Below are 19,265 nucleotides of genomic sequence, written 5' to 3' on the forward strand. Positions count from 1 at the left end.
GTCCATGATCCGGCACGTCCTGCAGAGGTTGCTGTGGCAGGGTTGTGTGGTGTCGTGGTCACTGTTCTCCTGAAGGCTGGGTAGTTTGCTGCGGACAATGGTCTGTTTGAGGTTGCGTGGTTGTTTGAAGGCAAGAAGTGGGGGTGTGGGGATGGCCTTGGCGAGATGTTCATCTTCATCAATGACATGTTGAAGGCTCCGGAGGAGATGCCGTAGCTTCTCCGCTCCGGGGAAGTACTCCACATCATGACTTCTCTCGCTACCACAGCAATGTTAGCTGTGGAGTTTCTCAAGAATCTCCCTCCAGCTTGAATGCTACCTCTGGGTGATTCAAGTGCAGTCATGGGGTATCTTACATGTTGATAACATCCAGCTCTACCCCTCAATCACTCTTGACCCTTCACTGCCTCTGAGCTGTCAGGCTATTGAAACAGAATGGACACCACCTTGGTGACCTATCAGTCCAGAGCTTGAGCCTCCAATCCCAGATTCTATCCACCACAGGGTTGTCAGCATTCACATTTGTAGCATCACCTATCTCCCATATCTGCCTTTGCTGCTGAAACTGTCACACATGATTTTGTCACCTCCAGATTTGAATATTCAAAAGCTCTCCTGGCCTCTCATCCTGCTTAAATTTCAGAATCCAAAACTTTTTAGCTGGTATTTCATTTTGCATTATTCCTACTCACAGAGCACATGTATCATTGCTGATCAACATTGCTCCCTGAGTCTCAAAATGACAACTCCTCACTCTAATGTTTAAAACTCTTCATGGCCATATCCCTCCCCCGAGTCCTGTTCAAACTCTTCATTCCTCTGTAGCTTTCGCCTTCTGAATCCCCTCTCTCTCTTCGCTTCTCGGCCTTTTGGTTAAGATCAAGTGTAGCCATGGTGTCTTGCACTTGGTAGAAGTCACACTGGTTACACTGAGGCTTCATTTGAAGCATTTTTTTAAAAATGGCATCTAGGTCTTTTGGCTAAGATGTAATTGTGATCAAGCACTGGAGGAGGTGCAATGCCTGCTCCTATCAGCTTGGATCATGTAGATCAGGCCCAAAACAGGAAGAGGCTTGCCTGTCTTGTCAGCTTGGATCTGGAATGTCTCACTTGTTGAGACTTTGAATTGGACTTTGATTGGGTTGAATTGGATATAACAAAATAAAATCTCTCTTTGTCCCATTATTGGTGGGCCTATGATTTGTGCTGTCCTCCCTAGATCCACCTGCCTCTCCACTTCCCTCTTCCATTCAGACTCTTATTCGGGTCCATCTGTTTTGACCATGCTTTTCATTATTCATTATGATCTCTCCTTCACTGAGTCAGCATCCAATTTCTATTCCCTCTCTGTTAAGTGCCTTGGGGTGAGTTTCTGTGTTGAAGATATGACATACATATTATCTTGTGAGAGAATGAAAGGAGAAATGAAAGGAAAACAAAAAAAAGGAGAGAAACAAGAGTGGGGATAATTGAAACGGAGTTAGAGCAGTTTTTTACCAGCTATCTGTTGGCGGGCAGGGAGGCAGGAGGGCTCGTTAAATAGAGACGGGAGACATCAAAGGCAAAGGGACAATGTCTTCCAGCCACCACAGGGTATTCCTAGAAATGGGAGCGACAGCAACACGAACGGAGGCGGAGTGGGCAATCAGTGGTCACTTTATACCTGGCAAGCGTTTATCAGAGTTGAGACGAGTGGGGAGACTGCCAGGCGAAACATGGTAATCTCCCAGCAAGTCCCCATTGAGGGTTCACCACTCCCACCGCCAGGGTCTGTACGCCTGGCTGTCCCCTGTACACAGGGGGGAAGAAACCTCCTGCCCACCCTTCCAGGGCGCCTCTCCTCTATGGGTAGCGCTGCTGAGCTGTCCACCCTCTGATGAGGCGAGGCCAAGGTTGACTCTTACCGTCACCGGTAGAATCGCCCTGGAGATCCCGCCTTCCGCCTTCACTCTTCTCGGTGAAATTCTGCTCTTAAGAGGCAGGGAGGGGATACAACAGGAAAAGGGCAATGTGAGAGATTGGGCAGTGAGGGCATGTGAGACAGGAAAACATAGGCTGGAGTGATTGCGAAAGGGAACCCGATGGCTTAAGGAAGAATACAACTGAGCGATAGAATGAGAGTACAAAAATAGATTTTAAATAAATAATTGTGTACCAAGCATGTCAAAGTTACATTGTAATAAATTTCAAAATTCCTTAGCGTGGTCTGCTTTTAATTATCGGGAAACTATCAGATAATATGACCAGATACTGCATTTCCGCTTCACTCTCCAACCACCATTGATACAGATGGTTAATTTGGATCTTTCAATTTTGACTTAAATTTGGCGAATTCGTTCATGTTGAACTTTTTAACTAACCGAAAGTAGATCAGAAAATGAAAGCTAACTATTTGCCCACGTATTGTCTTACTGTAATAACATCAGAGTGAGGAGTTATAGTCACAATCGAAATATATTTTATCTTATTTTATTGGTAAAATGAAAGGATCTGTGCGTTTTATCCTTACAGTGAACTTTAAACAGTTTGATCGCCACAATTCATTGCTTGTGTGGAACTTTGCTACGTTGCAACACAAGGTGAGACTTCAAACGTACTTCATTGCCCCTGCAACGCACTGGGAGGTCCCGGAGTGGAATTTTATCAATCCAAGCCTTCTTTTCCTTCACGCACAAGTGACCAACCAGTGTCCACGTACTTGGTCCCGATTTGTATTAGAACGTATCTTCAAGGAGGTAAAACACGGTGTGTCCAACACTTTATTAAAGACAATTTAACACACACAAGAAAAATATCGTGATATAGACAATTCGTAACACAAATCGTGTTTAAAGGAACAAACCTACCTGCGATCAAGGCCATGAAGACACTGTACCCTTGGATGAGATTTGTTTTCGCTGTGACGTTACACATGTTGTTTGGCATTAACTTTGATTACTTATATATGCACCCAATGTAACCCTGTCTCTTTTTTTTATTTCGCTATGATCTGCCTGCAGGCTCTTGTTGGATCGAGTCACATTAATTGCAGAGTCCTCTTCCTTTAACTTAGTTTCAATCGATTTATATTTAACGGGTTTTTTTATTGTAATCATCAGTTTCTGTGTAGAAGCAATTAGCTCCATTTTCCTTCCATTAATTGCTTTATAATTAGAGACAACACGATTACTGTCCTGTTGAACAGCAATCTAAACATTTAATGAAGGAGCTTTTAGCATCCAGGTCTTTACTGAGAGATGTTCTGATTTCAGTTTACTTTGATTGTTGAGCGTTCTAATTTGAACTAAAAAGTAAAACAACGGGTCGGTGTATAAAGTCTCCTGCGATGTTTTGTATTCCCTGTGACTGATGCAGAAAATTCCAAGAATACGATATTGCAACACTTCTGCGCGGGGTTAATAACAGAAATTGGTCGGTTTTGGGTAACTCGGTATTCGGCACTTTGTAAGGCTGCAATACTATTAACATGGAGGAAACAGTTAGACCAAACATCCCGGCAACATAATCCTACCGGAGAAACTGGCGTGAACAGTACAATCCGGATAAATCAAAAATGAAACACGTGCAATGAGAAAGATGCAATAAAAATTGCTGCAACTTCATACTTTCTTGCGTCCCGTATTTAAATTGCTACCGAGTATTTCGCGGGAACGATATTGCAGTATTGTAGGAAACCTTGAGAATCCACCCCAGCACGATCTGAACCATAAATAAAGCCATTGATGACAGAGGAAAGGCGAGGAAATTGCATGTTCGATTACAACTCCCAAGTTTATTGTTCTTATAATTGTACTATAAGTTAAAGACTTTGGAGAAAGCACATAGAGGGCGACTGGGATCGAAATTGGGCAATCACCTTTTTTTTCAAAAATCCACTATTGTCCTTGAAGAAACTGCTCTGCCTTGTTGGCACGTCTCAATGTTGTATATGCTGTCGGGTTGAGGCATGTCATCTGGGTTATTAGAGATGAATTAGTTTTTTTTACACAAAAGGGATGCTTAGTTTAAACCACACGCCCTGTCCACCTGGGTGCTGACATGCAGCCACCCACAACGCTTCCCCTTCACTTTCCTTGCCATCCATTTCACTCCAGCGCACTTTAATTATTCGAATTGAAGCACAAGCCCATTCACTTGTCCTTCAATCATGCCACTGCTTGTCTGCAATAAAGAGGTCATCGTATTCATTACCGAGTCTAACCACTTTCATTAGTTTTATTTGTTTTTGGGCCGACGATTGGTTGCTCGAGTCTTGGTGATGTCATGGTGCCACCAAGTAAAGGTGTCAGACCGCGTCCAGAGGTGAATTAGAATCCTCCCTGGAAGCTGGAGGCCTGAGGTTTGACTGCTCACCCTTCCCCATAACATGAAAATGGCGGAAGAAGTGCTGCCAGTCAGTGGACGGGGAGGCAAGGTAAAAAGTGATGAGTTCCCAGACCTTTACCCAGATCACATCAGTTCCCTCACGGCAGGTGAGTACTTTTCACAGGAATATAACTATATGTTCATACTTTAGCCACTCATAGAATACATGTTCATACAAAAGTTCCAGTCATATGGTACTTTCATTGCTACATGCTCACGATCAGTTAGTGATTTAATCACTTACAGCTTTAAGCCATATAATACATTCATACAATATTTCATCCGGCTATATAGTAAGTAATAAGCCCATACAGGTATCGCAAATCTGTATAATAAGCATTTATAGAGTCATGGCTTCATGCCTCGTGGTAATGTTACCCTGGCTTCGAGGTAATGTTATACAGGTATTATTCATCATTACCATGTGTACAGGACTATAAATGAAAATAGAAGGACAAATACGGAGATTCTGAAAAGTTAATACTTAGCATTCAGAGGTGTTGGTCTTAAAGAAGATCTCATCTGTTTGTACCCCTGCCTGCAGCCCCACTTCAAAACAAAAACCATTTTTCTATTGTTTTAATATTTTTGTGATGAGGAATTTAAAGAATAAGCAGAAATAAATACAATTGTACACATCCAAGACAATAGTTTGTATACACGGTTGTATTCTGTCTGTTTAAGCAACACGTGTCTTCGTAGAGAATAAGGAACCGCATTATTTAGTTGTGTCAAATATAAAATCTATCTGGGCGATGGGTTACTAAAGGTGAATGAAAATTCGGCTGCAGAACCGGGCTGGGAGGCGGAGGGGGTCAAACCGCAGTCTTATCTGAATCTTTCACGATTGTGACCAAGTATACCAGCTTCAAGCAAAACTTTGGAACCCCCTGTAAAAACGCACAAATTAACCGTTCCTCCGCTGTAAGTTAAATACCTTGTAAATTCTAATCAAATAATTGACTTGAATCCCAGACCGTCGCAGCCATAAAAAATCAAAATGTTAGAATGAAACGGGCACCGGATGAGAATGGTCTGACTGTCAGATAGGAAAGGAAGGAAAATCTAATTGCAGCTGAGGTAGAGAAAAGCTTCTTCACTCCAAATCTACACGGTCAACTCTCTGCTCAGTAAGTAGTTTCACAACACCAGGTCAACTCTCTGCTGGAAGTGACTTCCTGGGCTATGCTGTCCACCCATTTATTTGTTCATCCGTCCCCGGTAAATACGGTGACGCCCTGGCCTAACGCTTCACTACAGCTCAGGAAAAGGGCTGAAGGCCACGAGATATTTTAATTCATATCCACAGTTTTCGATATGAAACCTAGCATCCGTAGGTTAAAATGGGAAACATTGTAAGTGTCGATAGGAATAGTTTTTAGGTCAGCATTGGATATAATGACAGTTTAAAAAAATATTTTCAATACTATATTACTCAGGGTTTTATAATTCATTTGTGAAAAGGCCCGTGTTAGATATTAGTGGATATATTTTCACCACTCATCTATTCGGCAGAGGTAAAACAAGCTTGATGGCCTCCTTCTGTGCCGTCAGATTCCATTATTCTATTGGCACTCTAAGGATCTGCCAAACTTTACAATGTGATTACAGTAGCAGTCTGTATTAATACAACTGGAAATACAAAATACAAAGACTGGAAAGGCAATTTAACATGAGCCAATTAAAGCTTGCAAAAGTGTAAATGTGAATCTAACACATCACAACCCTGTGTCTGCGTGGGTTACCTCAAGAAATAATGCCTTAGATCTGTACATGAAAGAAATGATTCATTTGATGACAGTGAAATAAGTGTGTCCTTCATCTAAAGAATGTTAACTATCCAACTGACCAAAAAAATCAATTTAATGTTAACCTTTTGTATCACCAATTATATGAAAACTAGAGGAGGACCCACATAATACACATCTTCAGTCAAGTTATTGTTAAACGAATCTGCAAACTGGAGAGATGAAGATGAGCGAAATATAAACTTTTGTCTTGCCCTATTGTATGTGATTGCTAACTATTATATACAAATAAAGTGAAATGCTATGTGTTAATTTGTTTCTCAAAGGTTGTGAAAGAGCAGAGTTAAACAAAGAATTGAATCATTTTAGCAATATACAACACAACATAGCTATTATCCATTCTGACATTACGTTATTACATTACATCAGGCGGCACAATGGTTAGCATTGCTGCCTCACAGTGCCAGAGCCCAGGTTCGATTCCCAGCTTGGGTTACTGTCTGTACAGACTCTGCACATTCTCCCCATGTCTGTGTGGGTTTCCTCCGAGTGCTCCAGTTTCCTCCCACACTCCGAAAGATGTGCTGGTTAGGTGCATTGACCATGCTAAATTCTCGGCGCCGAAGTGTGGTAACTAGGGGATTTTCACAGTAACTTCATTGCAGTGTTGATGTAAGCCTACTTGTGACACTAATAAATAAGCTTTAAAACTTATCATTATACTCTTAAAATGTATATTTATCCTAATTAATTATTGAAAGATAATTTAGTAGATGCTTCCTTTGTGTTTTATTTTGTAATAATATCTAAGCTGTTAGTAAACAACCGACTTTTATTCATATAACACTTTAACATGATAAAATTGCTCAAGCTAGTTCATAGCAGCCTTATAAAAAAATTACACTAAGCTACAGAAACCAATAATTGGTCAGATGACCAAAAACTTTGTCAAAGAGATAGGGCAGGACAATTAAATTGGAATGGAAATCAAATTAGCAAGAACCTATATCATCATCTGAAATGAATGCTAGCAGTGTTCATTGAGAGCGTTGAAGTCACTTCCAATAATTCTTGTTGTCATTTGACTCAGCCACACATGCTGTCAAATTAAGATAATCTTCTAGATCAGAATAGATTGTTACAAAAGTTTAGCCTAAGGTCTGTACTTTACTGATATAAGAACAAAACCCGTGTTTCTATACATGCATCATTTTTGCATGAACATTTTTTGCTAGAGTTATGATATCTTAATCAATAATTTATCATCCTTCATAGTGATTCAGTGTATTCTTCATGAACATATGGTTTAAAGCATTTTGTGGTACAATTATACACGGATAATGCTAAATTGCAATAAACAATATCAAATATCACCAAATCTCTGGAGATATTATTTATAGTGTCAATGATGATCATCTTTTCTCCTTTGCAAGCCATTTGCCTTGCTTCCTTAGGGCTTGGCATGCATCATTTCCTAGTTAAAAAAGGATCAATTCCCCTTTGTAACTGCTAATACTCAAACAGGTTAGCTGAAGCCCCAATATTCATCAGTTCCTCTTGGAGTGGCAGTAGTGCCAGGGGCTTACTTGTAAGTTGTGAAATGCAGTTATGTGGTGACCCAAATTAAGGAGATCCTGCTATGCAAAATGATTTCTAACTTAATATTTTGTTTTTATAGAAACATAGAAACTCTAAGCAGGATTAGGCCATTTGACCCTTCGAGTCTGCTCCGTCATTCATCTTAATCATGGCTGATCATTGAATTCAATATCCTGATACCCCCTTCCTCCCATATCCCTTGATCCCTTTAGCCTCAAGAGCTATATCTAATTTCTTCTTGAAATCAGACAACGTTTAGACCTCAACTACATTCACCTCAGTTCTAAAAGGTTTACCCCTTATCCTCAAACTATGATCCAAAGTTCTGGACTCCCCCACCATTGGGAACATTCTTTCTGAATCTACCCTGTCTAACGCTGTTAGAATTTTATAAGTTTCTATGAGATCCCCTCTCACTCTTCTAAACTCCAGTGGATACAATCCTAACTGACTTAATCTCTCCTCATGTGATGCACCTGCCATCCCAGGAATCAGCCTGGTAAACCTTCGCTGTGCTCCCTCTATAGCAAGGACATCCTTCCTCAGATAAGGACTCCAAAACTACACACAATACTGCAGATGTGGCCTCACCAATGCCCTATACAATTGCAGCAAAACATCCCTACCCCAATACTTAAATCCTTTCGCTATGAAGACCAACATACCATTTGCCTTCTTTACTGTCTGCTGTACCTGCGCGCTTACTTTCAGTGACTGATGCACGAGAACTCCAAGGTCTCGTTGAGTATCCATGTCTCTCAATTTACACCCTTTCAAATAATAATCTGTCTTCCTATTATTGCTACCAAAGCAGATAACCTCACATTTATCCGCATTATACTGCATCTGCAGTTAGTAATAAAATATAGGCTACTTGTCAGCAAAAGCTTGGTTTTATGAACATTTCTAAGAATGGTGGTACTGTACGTAAGAGTTTGAACTAGACATTAATCAACAGTGTCTATATATCATATTTGAATAACCTGACTGGGCTATTTGATGAAGTTACAGTGAGGTTGATGAAGGTAATGCAATGGATGATGTTTCTATGGACTTTCAGAAGGCACTTGATAAAATCTAACTTAGAAAACGTATTCACAACGTAGAAATACCTGTTGTCCATATATTAAGAGTTTCAACCTACACTTGTCAATATCTAATTACCAAGTAGTGACACTTTGAGAAGTATGCAAGGACACTTTAGGGTTGAGCTTGCAAGATGTAATTCTTAGCGAAGAGGAATTGACTGAGCCAATCTTCTGCGGCAGAATTAATCATCTGCGAACTCAGCCATGTAGACCTGTGGTACTCATGATGTGGAGATGCCGGCGTTGGACTGGGGTAAACACAGTAAGAAGTTTAACAACACCAGGTTAACTTTAACCTGGTGTTGTTAAACTTCGACCTGTGGTACTCCAGAGTTATTTTGATACCTGACTAGCCAGCTTGCTCATTGGTTGAATCTGCAGAAAATTCTTCCTCCAAGTCACTTACAACTCAAACTCTTCTTCACTTCCTGGAGCTTGTGACTTGAGTATATCAAGCTCAGAATAATTTAACCATCAGCAGATCTAGCTAGTATTCATTTAATCCACAGATTATCTAAGGGGAAGATACACACATCCTACAGCCAGCCACTTGGTCATTGTATTCACAGTAGCTGAATACTGTGCACCATTATGGGCAAAAAGTATGCATATAAATGTTGGCAATGTGCAATTGAGCATCACTATAAGAATGTAACGTATATGAATCTTCAAAAAGCATTCCATAATATTCTGAACACAAGGTTATTATAGAAAGCCAGGGCTCATGGGATCTGGGAAATAGATTAACATACAGGTGAGGGTTGGGTTAATGGACAGAAAACAATGTAGGAATAAAAGGGTCATTTGCAGCTTGACAGACTGAAACTGGTGGCACTCCACCAGGATTGATGCTTGTGCCTCTGCTGTTTATCAATGACTTAGAAGAGGAGATTGAGTAATATATTCAAGTTTGCTGACAATACAAAGTTAGGTTGGAAAGTAAGGTCTGAGGAGGAACTGCAAAAGTATTTGGATCAATTAATGGAGTGGGTAAGAACATGGCAGATGGAACATAATATGGAGAAATCTGAAGTTATTCACTTTTTGGTAGGAAAAATGGAAGAGCAAAATGTTTTTTAAATGGTGAAAGACTGAGAAATATTGGTATTCAGAGGTGTCCTTATACATGAATCACAGAAAGTCAACATGCAGGTATGGTAAGCAATTAGGAAAGCAAATGATATGTTAGCCTTTATGACAAAGGGATTGGCGTATAGGATTAAAGAAGTTTTTACTGAAATTGCCCCGGGCCTTTATGAGACCACACCTGGCATACTGTGTATAATTTTGTCTCCTTATCTAAGGAAGGATCAACTTCCCTTAGAGATAATGCAACAAAGGGACACTTTCTTAAGGACAATCTAAGTGTTAGGAAGATGTTTCCCTGGACTAGGGAGTGTAAGATTAGGGGTATAAGGAATCACTACTGAGATAAGGACGTTTTTCTTCGCTGAAAGTGTTATGAATCTTTGGAATTCTCTACTTCTTGGAATTCCCTACCTCTGGGAGTTACATTTATTCAGTTGTTTTGTCTATACATGTCAGGGGTTAATAGACTTTTGGATACGAGAGGAATTGAGGGATATGGGATACTGTAAGATGATGTAACTGATGTAAAATACATGACATGATCATATTGAATGGCAGAGCAGACTCGAAGGTCCAAATGACTTATTCCTGCTCTTATTTCTTATGTTCCTTACGTTACGAATCATTGAATGAGTGCTGCAATCAGAATCAACTGTCTTGTCTCCTGTTTTCACATATCATGCCACTGCCTTTCAGAAAGGAAGCAGTGAATTAAAGACCATAATTGGATACAGCAATCTCAGATCAGCTCATTAACGAAGAGCTCTGAAGCTCCCAAGATGTTTGGGAGCACCTCCTGGTTAAAGGCAGAGGGTGCAGGAAATCAGCGAGTCAATAATCAGAATCATAGTCTCTACGGTTCTCCTTTATGTGCTGATCCGGCTTCATCTTAAATACAACTATGCTATTTAACTTAACCATTACATGTTGTAGTGAACTCCACATGCTTACTACTCTTTGGGAAAGCAGTTTCTCCTGAATGTCACATTTTATCCATTGGTCTATTTGGTACTCCGTGTGGAAATAGCCTCTCTCTGCCTACCTTACTGAATCATTTCATAGCATTAAAGACATCTAATATGGGGATCCTTCAGTTATCAATTTTCTAGAGAAAAGAGCTCCAGCCTGTTCAGTCTTCCATAATTGTTCTACCCTTAGTTAAACCTATATCTTTCTCGACATAGCCAGAACTGTGATAAATACTCTATAGCTAATCTAACAAAGATTCTATCGAAATTTATCATAACTTTGCTGCTTTTGAATTTTATTCCTCTGGAAATGAATCCCAGCATTTTGCTTACAAATATGGCTTTATTTGTGCCTGTATACTTTTAATAATTTATGCATTTGTACCCCTCGATGCCTGTGCATTTCGGCCCCATTTAAGGCCCTTCTCTTCCAAGGAGTTGAACAATATGGTAGCACAGTGGTTAGCACTGCTGCTTCACAGCGCCAGGGACTCAATTCCCGGCTTGGGTCACTGTCTGTGTGAAGTTTGCACGTTCTCCCTGTGTCTGCGTGGGTTTCCTCCGGGTGCTCCAGTTTCCTCCCACATTCTGAAAGGCATGCTGGTTAGGTGCATTGACCCGAACAGGCGTCGGACTGTGGCGACTAGGGGAATTTCACAGTAACTCCATTGCAGAGTTAATGTAAGCCTTACTTGTGACTAATAAATAAATTTTTAAAAAGTACCTTATTTCTCCTACCAAAATGGAACAACACATCACACTTACCTAAATTGAGAATAATTTAGCATTTACGTTCCTATTCTGCCACCTCCAACTTTCTTTTCATCTCCAAAATCCTTAAAGATGCTGCTGCCTCTCAAATTCATACCTTACTTTCATGTTTGAATTTCTTCAATTAGGTTTCTGCCCCTGCCACAGCATGGGAATGACCATCATCAGAGTCACAGCAGACATCTTCAATGACTGCAACCATGATACCCTGTCTCTCATCATCCTCAACCTCTCTGCAGCCTTTGACATAGCTGACCACACCGTCCTTCTCCACCCCATATTCAAAACCTACTTTTTCTTGTCCAAGTTTTTGTCATTCTTCCTAATATTTTCATCTTTGGCTCAGCTCCCATTTATTCATAATTATGTCCCTGTGCAGTGTCTTGGACCATTTTTAATGTAAATCTATCGAAGGTACATTTTATAGCGTACAAGTTGTATTGTTTCAGATGTATCACTGACTATCATCCTTCCCATATAGCTTCAGATCCTCTTCCGAGCCAATGCGTTAAAGAGCAAACTGGTGCTTCTTGCAAAGAGGCAGGAAACTTACACTGCTTCTTGGTGGTAAGCTAATTAAATTCCAGGTTTGTGCCAAAAGACATTCGGGGGTCTGTAGCTTCGGTTTATCTGCAACTAATTACTTTGAGATCAAATGAAGTGTGCAGTTCTAGGAATGGACTCTAAAGCAAGCAAGCAAACTAAACTACTTAAATTGGATTTAATTTGGTTAAGAGAATTATCTTAGTTTTCTGAATATGAGAGCCATCCACTAATCAAAGAAATGCAATATTGTAAAAGGAGGATTCCATTGCATAGTTGAAAATATTATTCATGCTCTTTTAATGTCAGCAGTTTCTGTAAAACACAGCTTCCTGAAGCAAAGACTGATGCGCACCAAGTTACAAGGATCACTAATGAGTTTGCACAAAGCTTGAAGTACAGTATTACATTCTAATTCTAAAGCCTGTTACTTAGGCACAGTCAATTGACTTCCTTGCTAATCAGTAGCACCAGTAAGCTCACCACCCTTTTCAGACAAATTAGTCTCTTTGTTGGTTTTGTTTTTTCTGGCTGAACAGTCTGGCTCTGGTTCTTGTACACTTTCTCACGATATTGAATTATATGAACTCAAACCAAGTGATTATCAAATTCCACATTTCCCAGTAAGGTTGGTATAGTGGATATGGTGGAGCTTAATCCCTGGATCCAGCGCTGAATGTTTGTTTCCACTACCATCTTCACGTCCGGATGAATAATCAGATTCTGGCTCTGCTCAGTTCTGGTTCCCAAAGCCAGGACTTGACCTATTGTCAAATGCAGATCTTATACCTTTTAATACTCAACTGACAAAAGAAGGTGAACACAAAAATGAAGCTTTTTGCTATTGCATTTCTTTACAATCATGAAGGTGTATTGCACTGCCAAATCTATGACTGATTTAGAGACAGACATGGAAGACGTCAGTTAGAAAATGTCCTGAAAAGTTTTGCTTGTAATTAAATCTATTGTGTTCCAACCTGAGATTTAGATCTACCCTTGTATAATCGAGTAATAATTTGATCATTTGAGTACATAGGGGGAGAGGGAAAGGAGAGGGTGCAGAAGATTGTGTTACAGTCATAGCCAGGGTGCAGAGAAATATCAGTTTAATATATGATAGGTCTTTGATTTGATTTATTATTGTCACATGTAATGTTATACTGTGAGAAGTATTGTTTCTTGTGCGCTATACAAAGCATACCATTCATAGAGAAGGAGAGAGTGCAGAACGTATTGTTACAGTCATGGCTAGGTTGCAGAGAAAGATCAACTTAATACGAGGTAGGTCCATTCAAACATCTGATGGCAGCAGGGAAGAAGCTGTTCTTGAGTCAATTGGTGTACATCCTCAGACTTCTGTATCTTTTTTCTGTTGGAGGAAGGTGGAAGAGAGAATGTCCAGATTGCGTGAGGTCCTTGATTATGCTGGCTGCTTTTCCGAGCCAGCGGCATGTATAGACAGAGTCAATGGATGAGAGGCTGGTTTGTGTGATGGACTGGGCTTCATTCATGCCCATGAAGGTACATATTTCAGATTGGTGGGGGGCGGGGGAGCACATAGGTCGAAAGCACTGGAATTGACAGCACTTGGGGTTGCTTGTGAGAAATGATCTCGGAAGAAGCAGGTTGCTAATTTAAATATATTGATAGATGATTAATAGATTTTTAAAATTTTAACTGTGTGTGCATGAGCTTCATGGAATTTGGCAGTCAAAATTTATTTTTATTTGTTTGTTCATGGGATGTGGGTGTCGCTGGCTAGACTAGCTTTTATTACCCATCCATAATTGTCCTTGAGAAGTTGGTGGTGAGCCAAGTGATCTCCATATGCCTTCTGTGATGTATCAGATCAGCATACACACCAATTATGCTGTATTACTTTGAACCGAGAGGTCCAGCAGCAGGAAGAGCAGCTTCCTGGACTTGTCTTAACACCCCTGCCTAAGAAGGCACAGAGCCTTGCATCATGACATGGCAGACATTTATAGCCTGCTTGATGAAAGCTTCTGATGAGTTGTGGGTACAGACAAGCATTGTGAAATTGCCCATGAACAGCACCACTTCAGATTTTACAATGCACGCTCAGCCAAATCTCCATTCACTGCAGCGGGACCGGAAAATCTCAGCTGCAGGTGAGGTGGATAATTCCGGCCATAGAAATTGGTGGAATAGTGAGACTTTTCAATAGTGCAGAATGCAGGGAGGAAGGTGAGGTACAAGAGGAATTTCTTGCACTTTTCACGTGAGTAATTTTGAAGATGCTGAGATCAGTTGCTCCTTGGCCACCTGGCTGGCAGTTGATTCTCTCTTTTATCCTCTCTGATCATCATTTGATTTTCCTCGTCAGATGCTGCCTTTTGGCTGTGGCTGTGCCTTCTCCATCTGCAATTCTCATTGTGTAGCTATGTTGTGCACAATGCAAATGTGATATAACCCATCTGGTCTGGAGTATATTGCAGGGAACTCTCAAACAAAAACCTCAGCTTTAAGGTGCAATAGCGTGCTCAGTGATGTCCCATTCAATCCCATACTACTATACCTATTGGGCTCAGATGTGATGGAGTTGTGGAGAAGTGTCATTAGTCAGGTGTGCAGAGGATCTCTTGCCCCCTTGTGGTGTGGAATAGAGCAGAAATGGATGAGTGACTTAGGATGAAAATACAGTGGTAGCTACCAGCAAAACTAGCACAGATTTGCACAGTTCTACAGCAATGGTCACACAGAACTGGACATTGATGGAATGCTAGGCCTCCCTGTTGAGAAACTCGTGGCTCAAGCTTGTTGTCCAACTAGAACAAAGAAGGAAAATGGCACCTATAATAAACTGAAAATGTTTGGTCAGGATTCGTAAGGCAAACCAATCAAAAGGAAGCAATCTCCAACCTTTTAAATTCCTTAGCATTGCAGCAAAGAATCACAGGAACCCTCACAATCCAAATTAATTGAAGTAAGGGACCATGTAAATTTTGCCTCAGTGTCAGTCAGTTTCAATGACCAACCATGCAGCGTATTACTGAGCAGGTTGGCTGTTGAGTGGAACTTTCATCCTGCCTAGTTCATTAGCATTGTTGTCTAAATGACTATATTTGAACTGATTTAAATATATTAATTGGACATCTATTTACTTCAATTAGGTATGTTTCCGAACAACAGCAATATTTATATCAACTCTTTAACGTAATGTTCCTAGTAGCTTCACAGGAGCATTCTAAAACATGTTGATACCAAGTCACATAAAGACGTAATATGTCAGATGATCAAGGTTTGCTCAGAGGTAGTTTTCAAAAAGCATCTTAATTTAATCACATTCAGAGCTTGATCCTGTGATAGAACCTTCCAAAGCTCAGCAAAGGCTTGAAAATGTTAATGCATCTTTTTAAGCAGCAGATAAAATAATGGTATGAAATTGTGTTGAGAATTCATACAATAATCGTGCATGGAATAATTTCTAGGCTTTGGTCAAGACATTTAAGATTTGCATTTTGTTTTAATTACTGACTTATTACCATTGAAAAAGGAATTGAACATATACTTGTAAAGACAAAGTGCTTCTTCTCGACTTGAAGTCTCCACAGTGGAGCAAATGACTTTATAATGGCAAATATTAACATTGCAAATCTATGCCCTACTATTTTCATGACATGATGGGTCTCCATTGCTTTGGAAGGCACTCCACCTTTAATAAGGAAGGATTTCTATGTGGCCTTTCTGTAATACAACATACTGAAAGCAGTGATCTGAAAATGTTTCCATTTCAGTTGATAACAGTGTCTACAAGAAGTTTTCTGGAAGTTCAAATTCAGGAAGTAATTCCCTGCTGCCAGGCAATGTGCATGGACAGACTCACTACCCGACACCTGCACGCAGGCGCCATCGGACCACCTTCAGCCAGGAGCAACTGGAACATCTGGAGGCCACTTTCAGTAAAAACCATTACCCAGACATCTACTGTAGGGAGGAGCTGGCCAAGATCACTAAACTTAATGAGGCACGCATCCAGGTCAGAGATCAGAGAAATTCAATTTTTTGAACAGAACTAATCAACCAAGTTAAAATGCATCATTATAAAATGTGCAACTACGCAATAGATTTCTGTTATATACATATATTGTTTTTCATGTTAATGACTTATTAATGGTTCCCCACATCATTGGATGGGATTATCCCCCCCCCGCGGCTTCTTTTCCAGCAGCTTGTCATTGGTTCCTGGTGGGACTTGCTGCCCACCACCCCCACCCCACCCCCCCACCCCACCCCACCCCCCCCACCCCACCCCCCCACCCCCCCCCTCCCACCCCCCCCCCCACCCCCCCACCCCCCCACCCCCCCCCCCCCCCACCCCCCCACACCCCCCCCCCACCACCCCAAGTGTCTACACCGTGTTGCTTGGCTCTCCCGTCCCGCCGCCGGGGAACTTGCCGCAGGAATTTGCCTTTGGCTGGACCAGAAGATCCCGCCGAAGGGAGGGACTGGAAAATCCCCCTCCCATTGACATATTATACATGGCAAAGTGTCAGGATCTGACTGCAAACCAATAGGCAAGTTTTCTCGCAAGATCTTATGACACTTTCTCGAAAAACGCAGGGCCATTTTACTCCATCATTTTGATGGGCGGGGCCTAAACATGTCAATAAAGCCACTGCACTGAGATCGGAGTATCCCGGTCAGACCAAGAAATAACATCTGCCCCACCTGATCATGGAGGTGTCAGGGCTCCCTCCACCCCAATCAACACTGGCAACTCTTGCCACCCCCCTCCTCCCACAACAAGTCAGCACCAGCATCTCCCTCTCCACCCACCTCAACAGTCATCGCCGGCATTTCCAATTCTCCCCGGGTCTTCAGCCCACGTGATCGTTCTCTATGATGGTGAACACGGGCTGAAAATCACCTCCATCAATTTGCCAACATTTTCTCCACATCTTCTGCTGACATTTATTCCTCCTCTAAATTAGTGGCACTATATATCCAAATTACTGTTGATGGACATCACAACTGAAACTTTGTAAATGATTGGAAACACATGCCATTTTACAGGAAATATTCAGATATGATCATATATACTTTCAAACAAAGAATTATAGAAGATTAGAATCCCTACAGTGCAGAAGGAGGCCATTCGGCCCATCGAGTCTACACCGAGCACAATCCCACCCAGCCCCTTTCCCGTAACCCCAAATATTTACCCTGCTCGTTCTCCCGACACAAGGTGGCAATTTAGCATGGCCAATCAACCTAACCCGCACATCTTTGAACTGTGGGAGGAAACTGGAGCACTCGGAGAAAACCCATGCAGACATGGGGGGAATGTGCAAACTCCACACAGTGATTCAAGCCGGGAATCAAACCCAGGTCCCTGGCACTGTGAAGCAGCACTGCTAACCACTGTGCCACTTGAACATGGAAATCTTGGATTATATTGTAAACTATGCAATTAAAGTCTGTGTGATTTACAAATGTTACATAGGAAAGGGTGGAATAGATATTTTGTGATATTGTCCAAACCATTTATCTACACATTAATAAATTGTTTGCTTGACAACAAATTAATTCCTTGTGCTATACAGCATCAGGACTTCTAGTTTATATCAAGAGGGCGACATCATAGCTGCTTCGCAAACAATTTTTAAGCAACATTTCAGGAGGAGCAGTCATTGATTCGATGAGTTAACCCTGTAAAGAAATGAAGTGTATTTAACATGAATTCAGCATATTTTACATAATCTATTTCTCACGCTATATTAAATCCCAACAGGGTGCCTGACCTGTATAGAAAATCATTGCTATGCTTTAGTGTCTCTCATTTACTTTATTTGAGAAATTCATATTCAAGTAAAATCTCTGTTTGTCTTATAGCGACATATCTCAAAATTCTGGGAACTTAATACAGAGCTAAAGTTTAGGGATTCCTAAAGGGGTATTGCAGGAACTAACCCAATTGGAGCAGGAATTTGACAGAACGGGGTACCACAAATTTTCTGCTTCATGTCCAAGTAGGACCACCCTAACATTATTTACATTAGTCTTGAATATCATAATTTTTACAATATAAACTTGGGGCCAGGACTATGTGATGTTAGTGAGTGTGTATTCTGCTGGATGATCCTTGCTAACACGATTTCTTTTCTCTAAGGTGTGGTTTCAAAATAGACGTGCGAAGCATCGGAAACAAGAACGAGCCATTCAGAAGTCAATCCCTCCAACTGTTATCTCAGCCTGCAGTGGCCTGATACCGGGTGTTTGCCCCGTGTCTACTTCAGCCAGGCCGTACCACTATCCGCATGCCATCAACCACATACCGCGTTTCTCTTCCATGGCAACAAGCGCCTATGGTTCTCCGGCATCTGTCAGCCAGTTCACTTGCACCAGCACTCATGCGCACCTGCCCTCTGCCCCACCCCCGCCACGGCAACACGATGACTGGTACACTCCTCTACGCTCCATTAACACTCCCACGGCTGGCTTACCCTCATCCATGATTTCCCTGGCACCTGTGCCAGGTCTGGATCCACCAGCACACTGGAACTAACTGCTAACTACAAAGGTCATTCTCACTTTGCAAAGTAAAAATCAATGTAACCCTCTGTCCTGATTATCTGCTAGCGCTGCACTTAGTTAGAAAACTGCATTAAAGCAAATGTAAATCAATATTTGTTTTTCCGTTGAATAATTGGTGAAGGTCGTGCTGGGTATTTCCAGTTCCAAGTTGAAAGGGTTTTGTTTTAATAGCTTCTCTTCCACTATCAAGCAGCCGAGTGCTTTATACTGTGATCAATGCTGCCTTAGGAATACTGAACTCCCCCCTTCCCCATATTATTGATAATAAAATATTTATCAACACCTGAGTGCAGTACATCTAGAAAAATTGTGAAGATGGAGATAAATGTATTTTAACTCTATTTTACCTAGCTTAAGCCCTTCTTTCTTGGGTTTTGACTTTGAAAGGTACCAGAAATTGCCTGCTAAGTTTATTAAATAGGAAGTATAGTGAAAAAAATAGGGGTTATATTTAAATTATTGCAGCAACGAGCTAAACAAGCTTAAAAACTATAACAAACCAAATTTTAGTTCACATTTATTCATAACTTCTGTTT

General features: G+C 41.0%; 1 protein-coding gene across 1 annotated transcript; it reads left to right on the plus strand.

Annotated features, from left to right (window-relative positions):
• Positions 1 to 4,372: 4,372 nt before the first annotated feature.
• Positions 4,373 to 18,700, plus strand: prop1 (PROP paired-like homeobox 1). The gene is made up of 3 exons (XM_078230656.1): positions 4,373 to 4,472; positions 15,930 to 16,171; positions 18,305 to 18,700. Exons 1-3 carry the CDS (start codon positions 4,373 to 4,375, stop codon positions 18,698 to 18,700), a joined length of 738 nt encoding a protein of 245 aa, XP_078086782.1.
• Positions 18,701 to 19,265: the final 565 nt, after the last annotated feature.

This window comes from Mustelus asterias, chromosome 15 (genome assembly GCF_964213995.1).
Source record: "Mustelus asterias chromosome 15, sMusAst1.hap1.1, whole genome shotgun sequence".
Taxonomy (NCBI): Eukaryota; Metazoa; Chordata; class Chondrichthyes; order Carcharhiniformes; family Triakidae; genus Mustelus; species Mustelus asterias.

What these genes read in the sequence shown, in the direction of transcription:
- prop1 (XM_078230656.1), top strand. Translation starts at nt 4,373, where the DNA reads ATGGCGGAAGAAGTGCTGCCAGTCAGTGGACGGGGAGGCAAGGTAAAA. An exon ending in CATCAGTTCCCTCACGGCAG is followed by an intron (nt 4,473 to 15,929) that starts GTGAGTACTTTT and finishes TTTCCATTTCAG; the next exon opens with TTGATAACAGTGTCTACAAG. An exon ending in TTAATGAGGCACGCATCCAG is followed by an intron (nt 16,172 to 18,304) that starts GTCAGAGATCAG and finishes CTTTTCTCTAAG; the next exon opens with GTGTGGTTTCAAAATAGACG.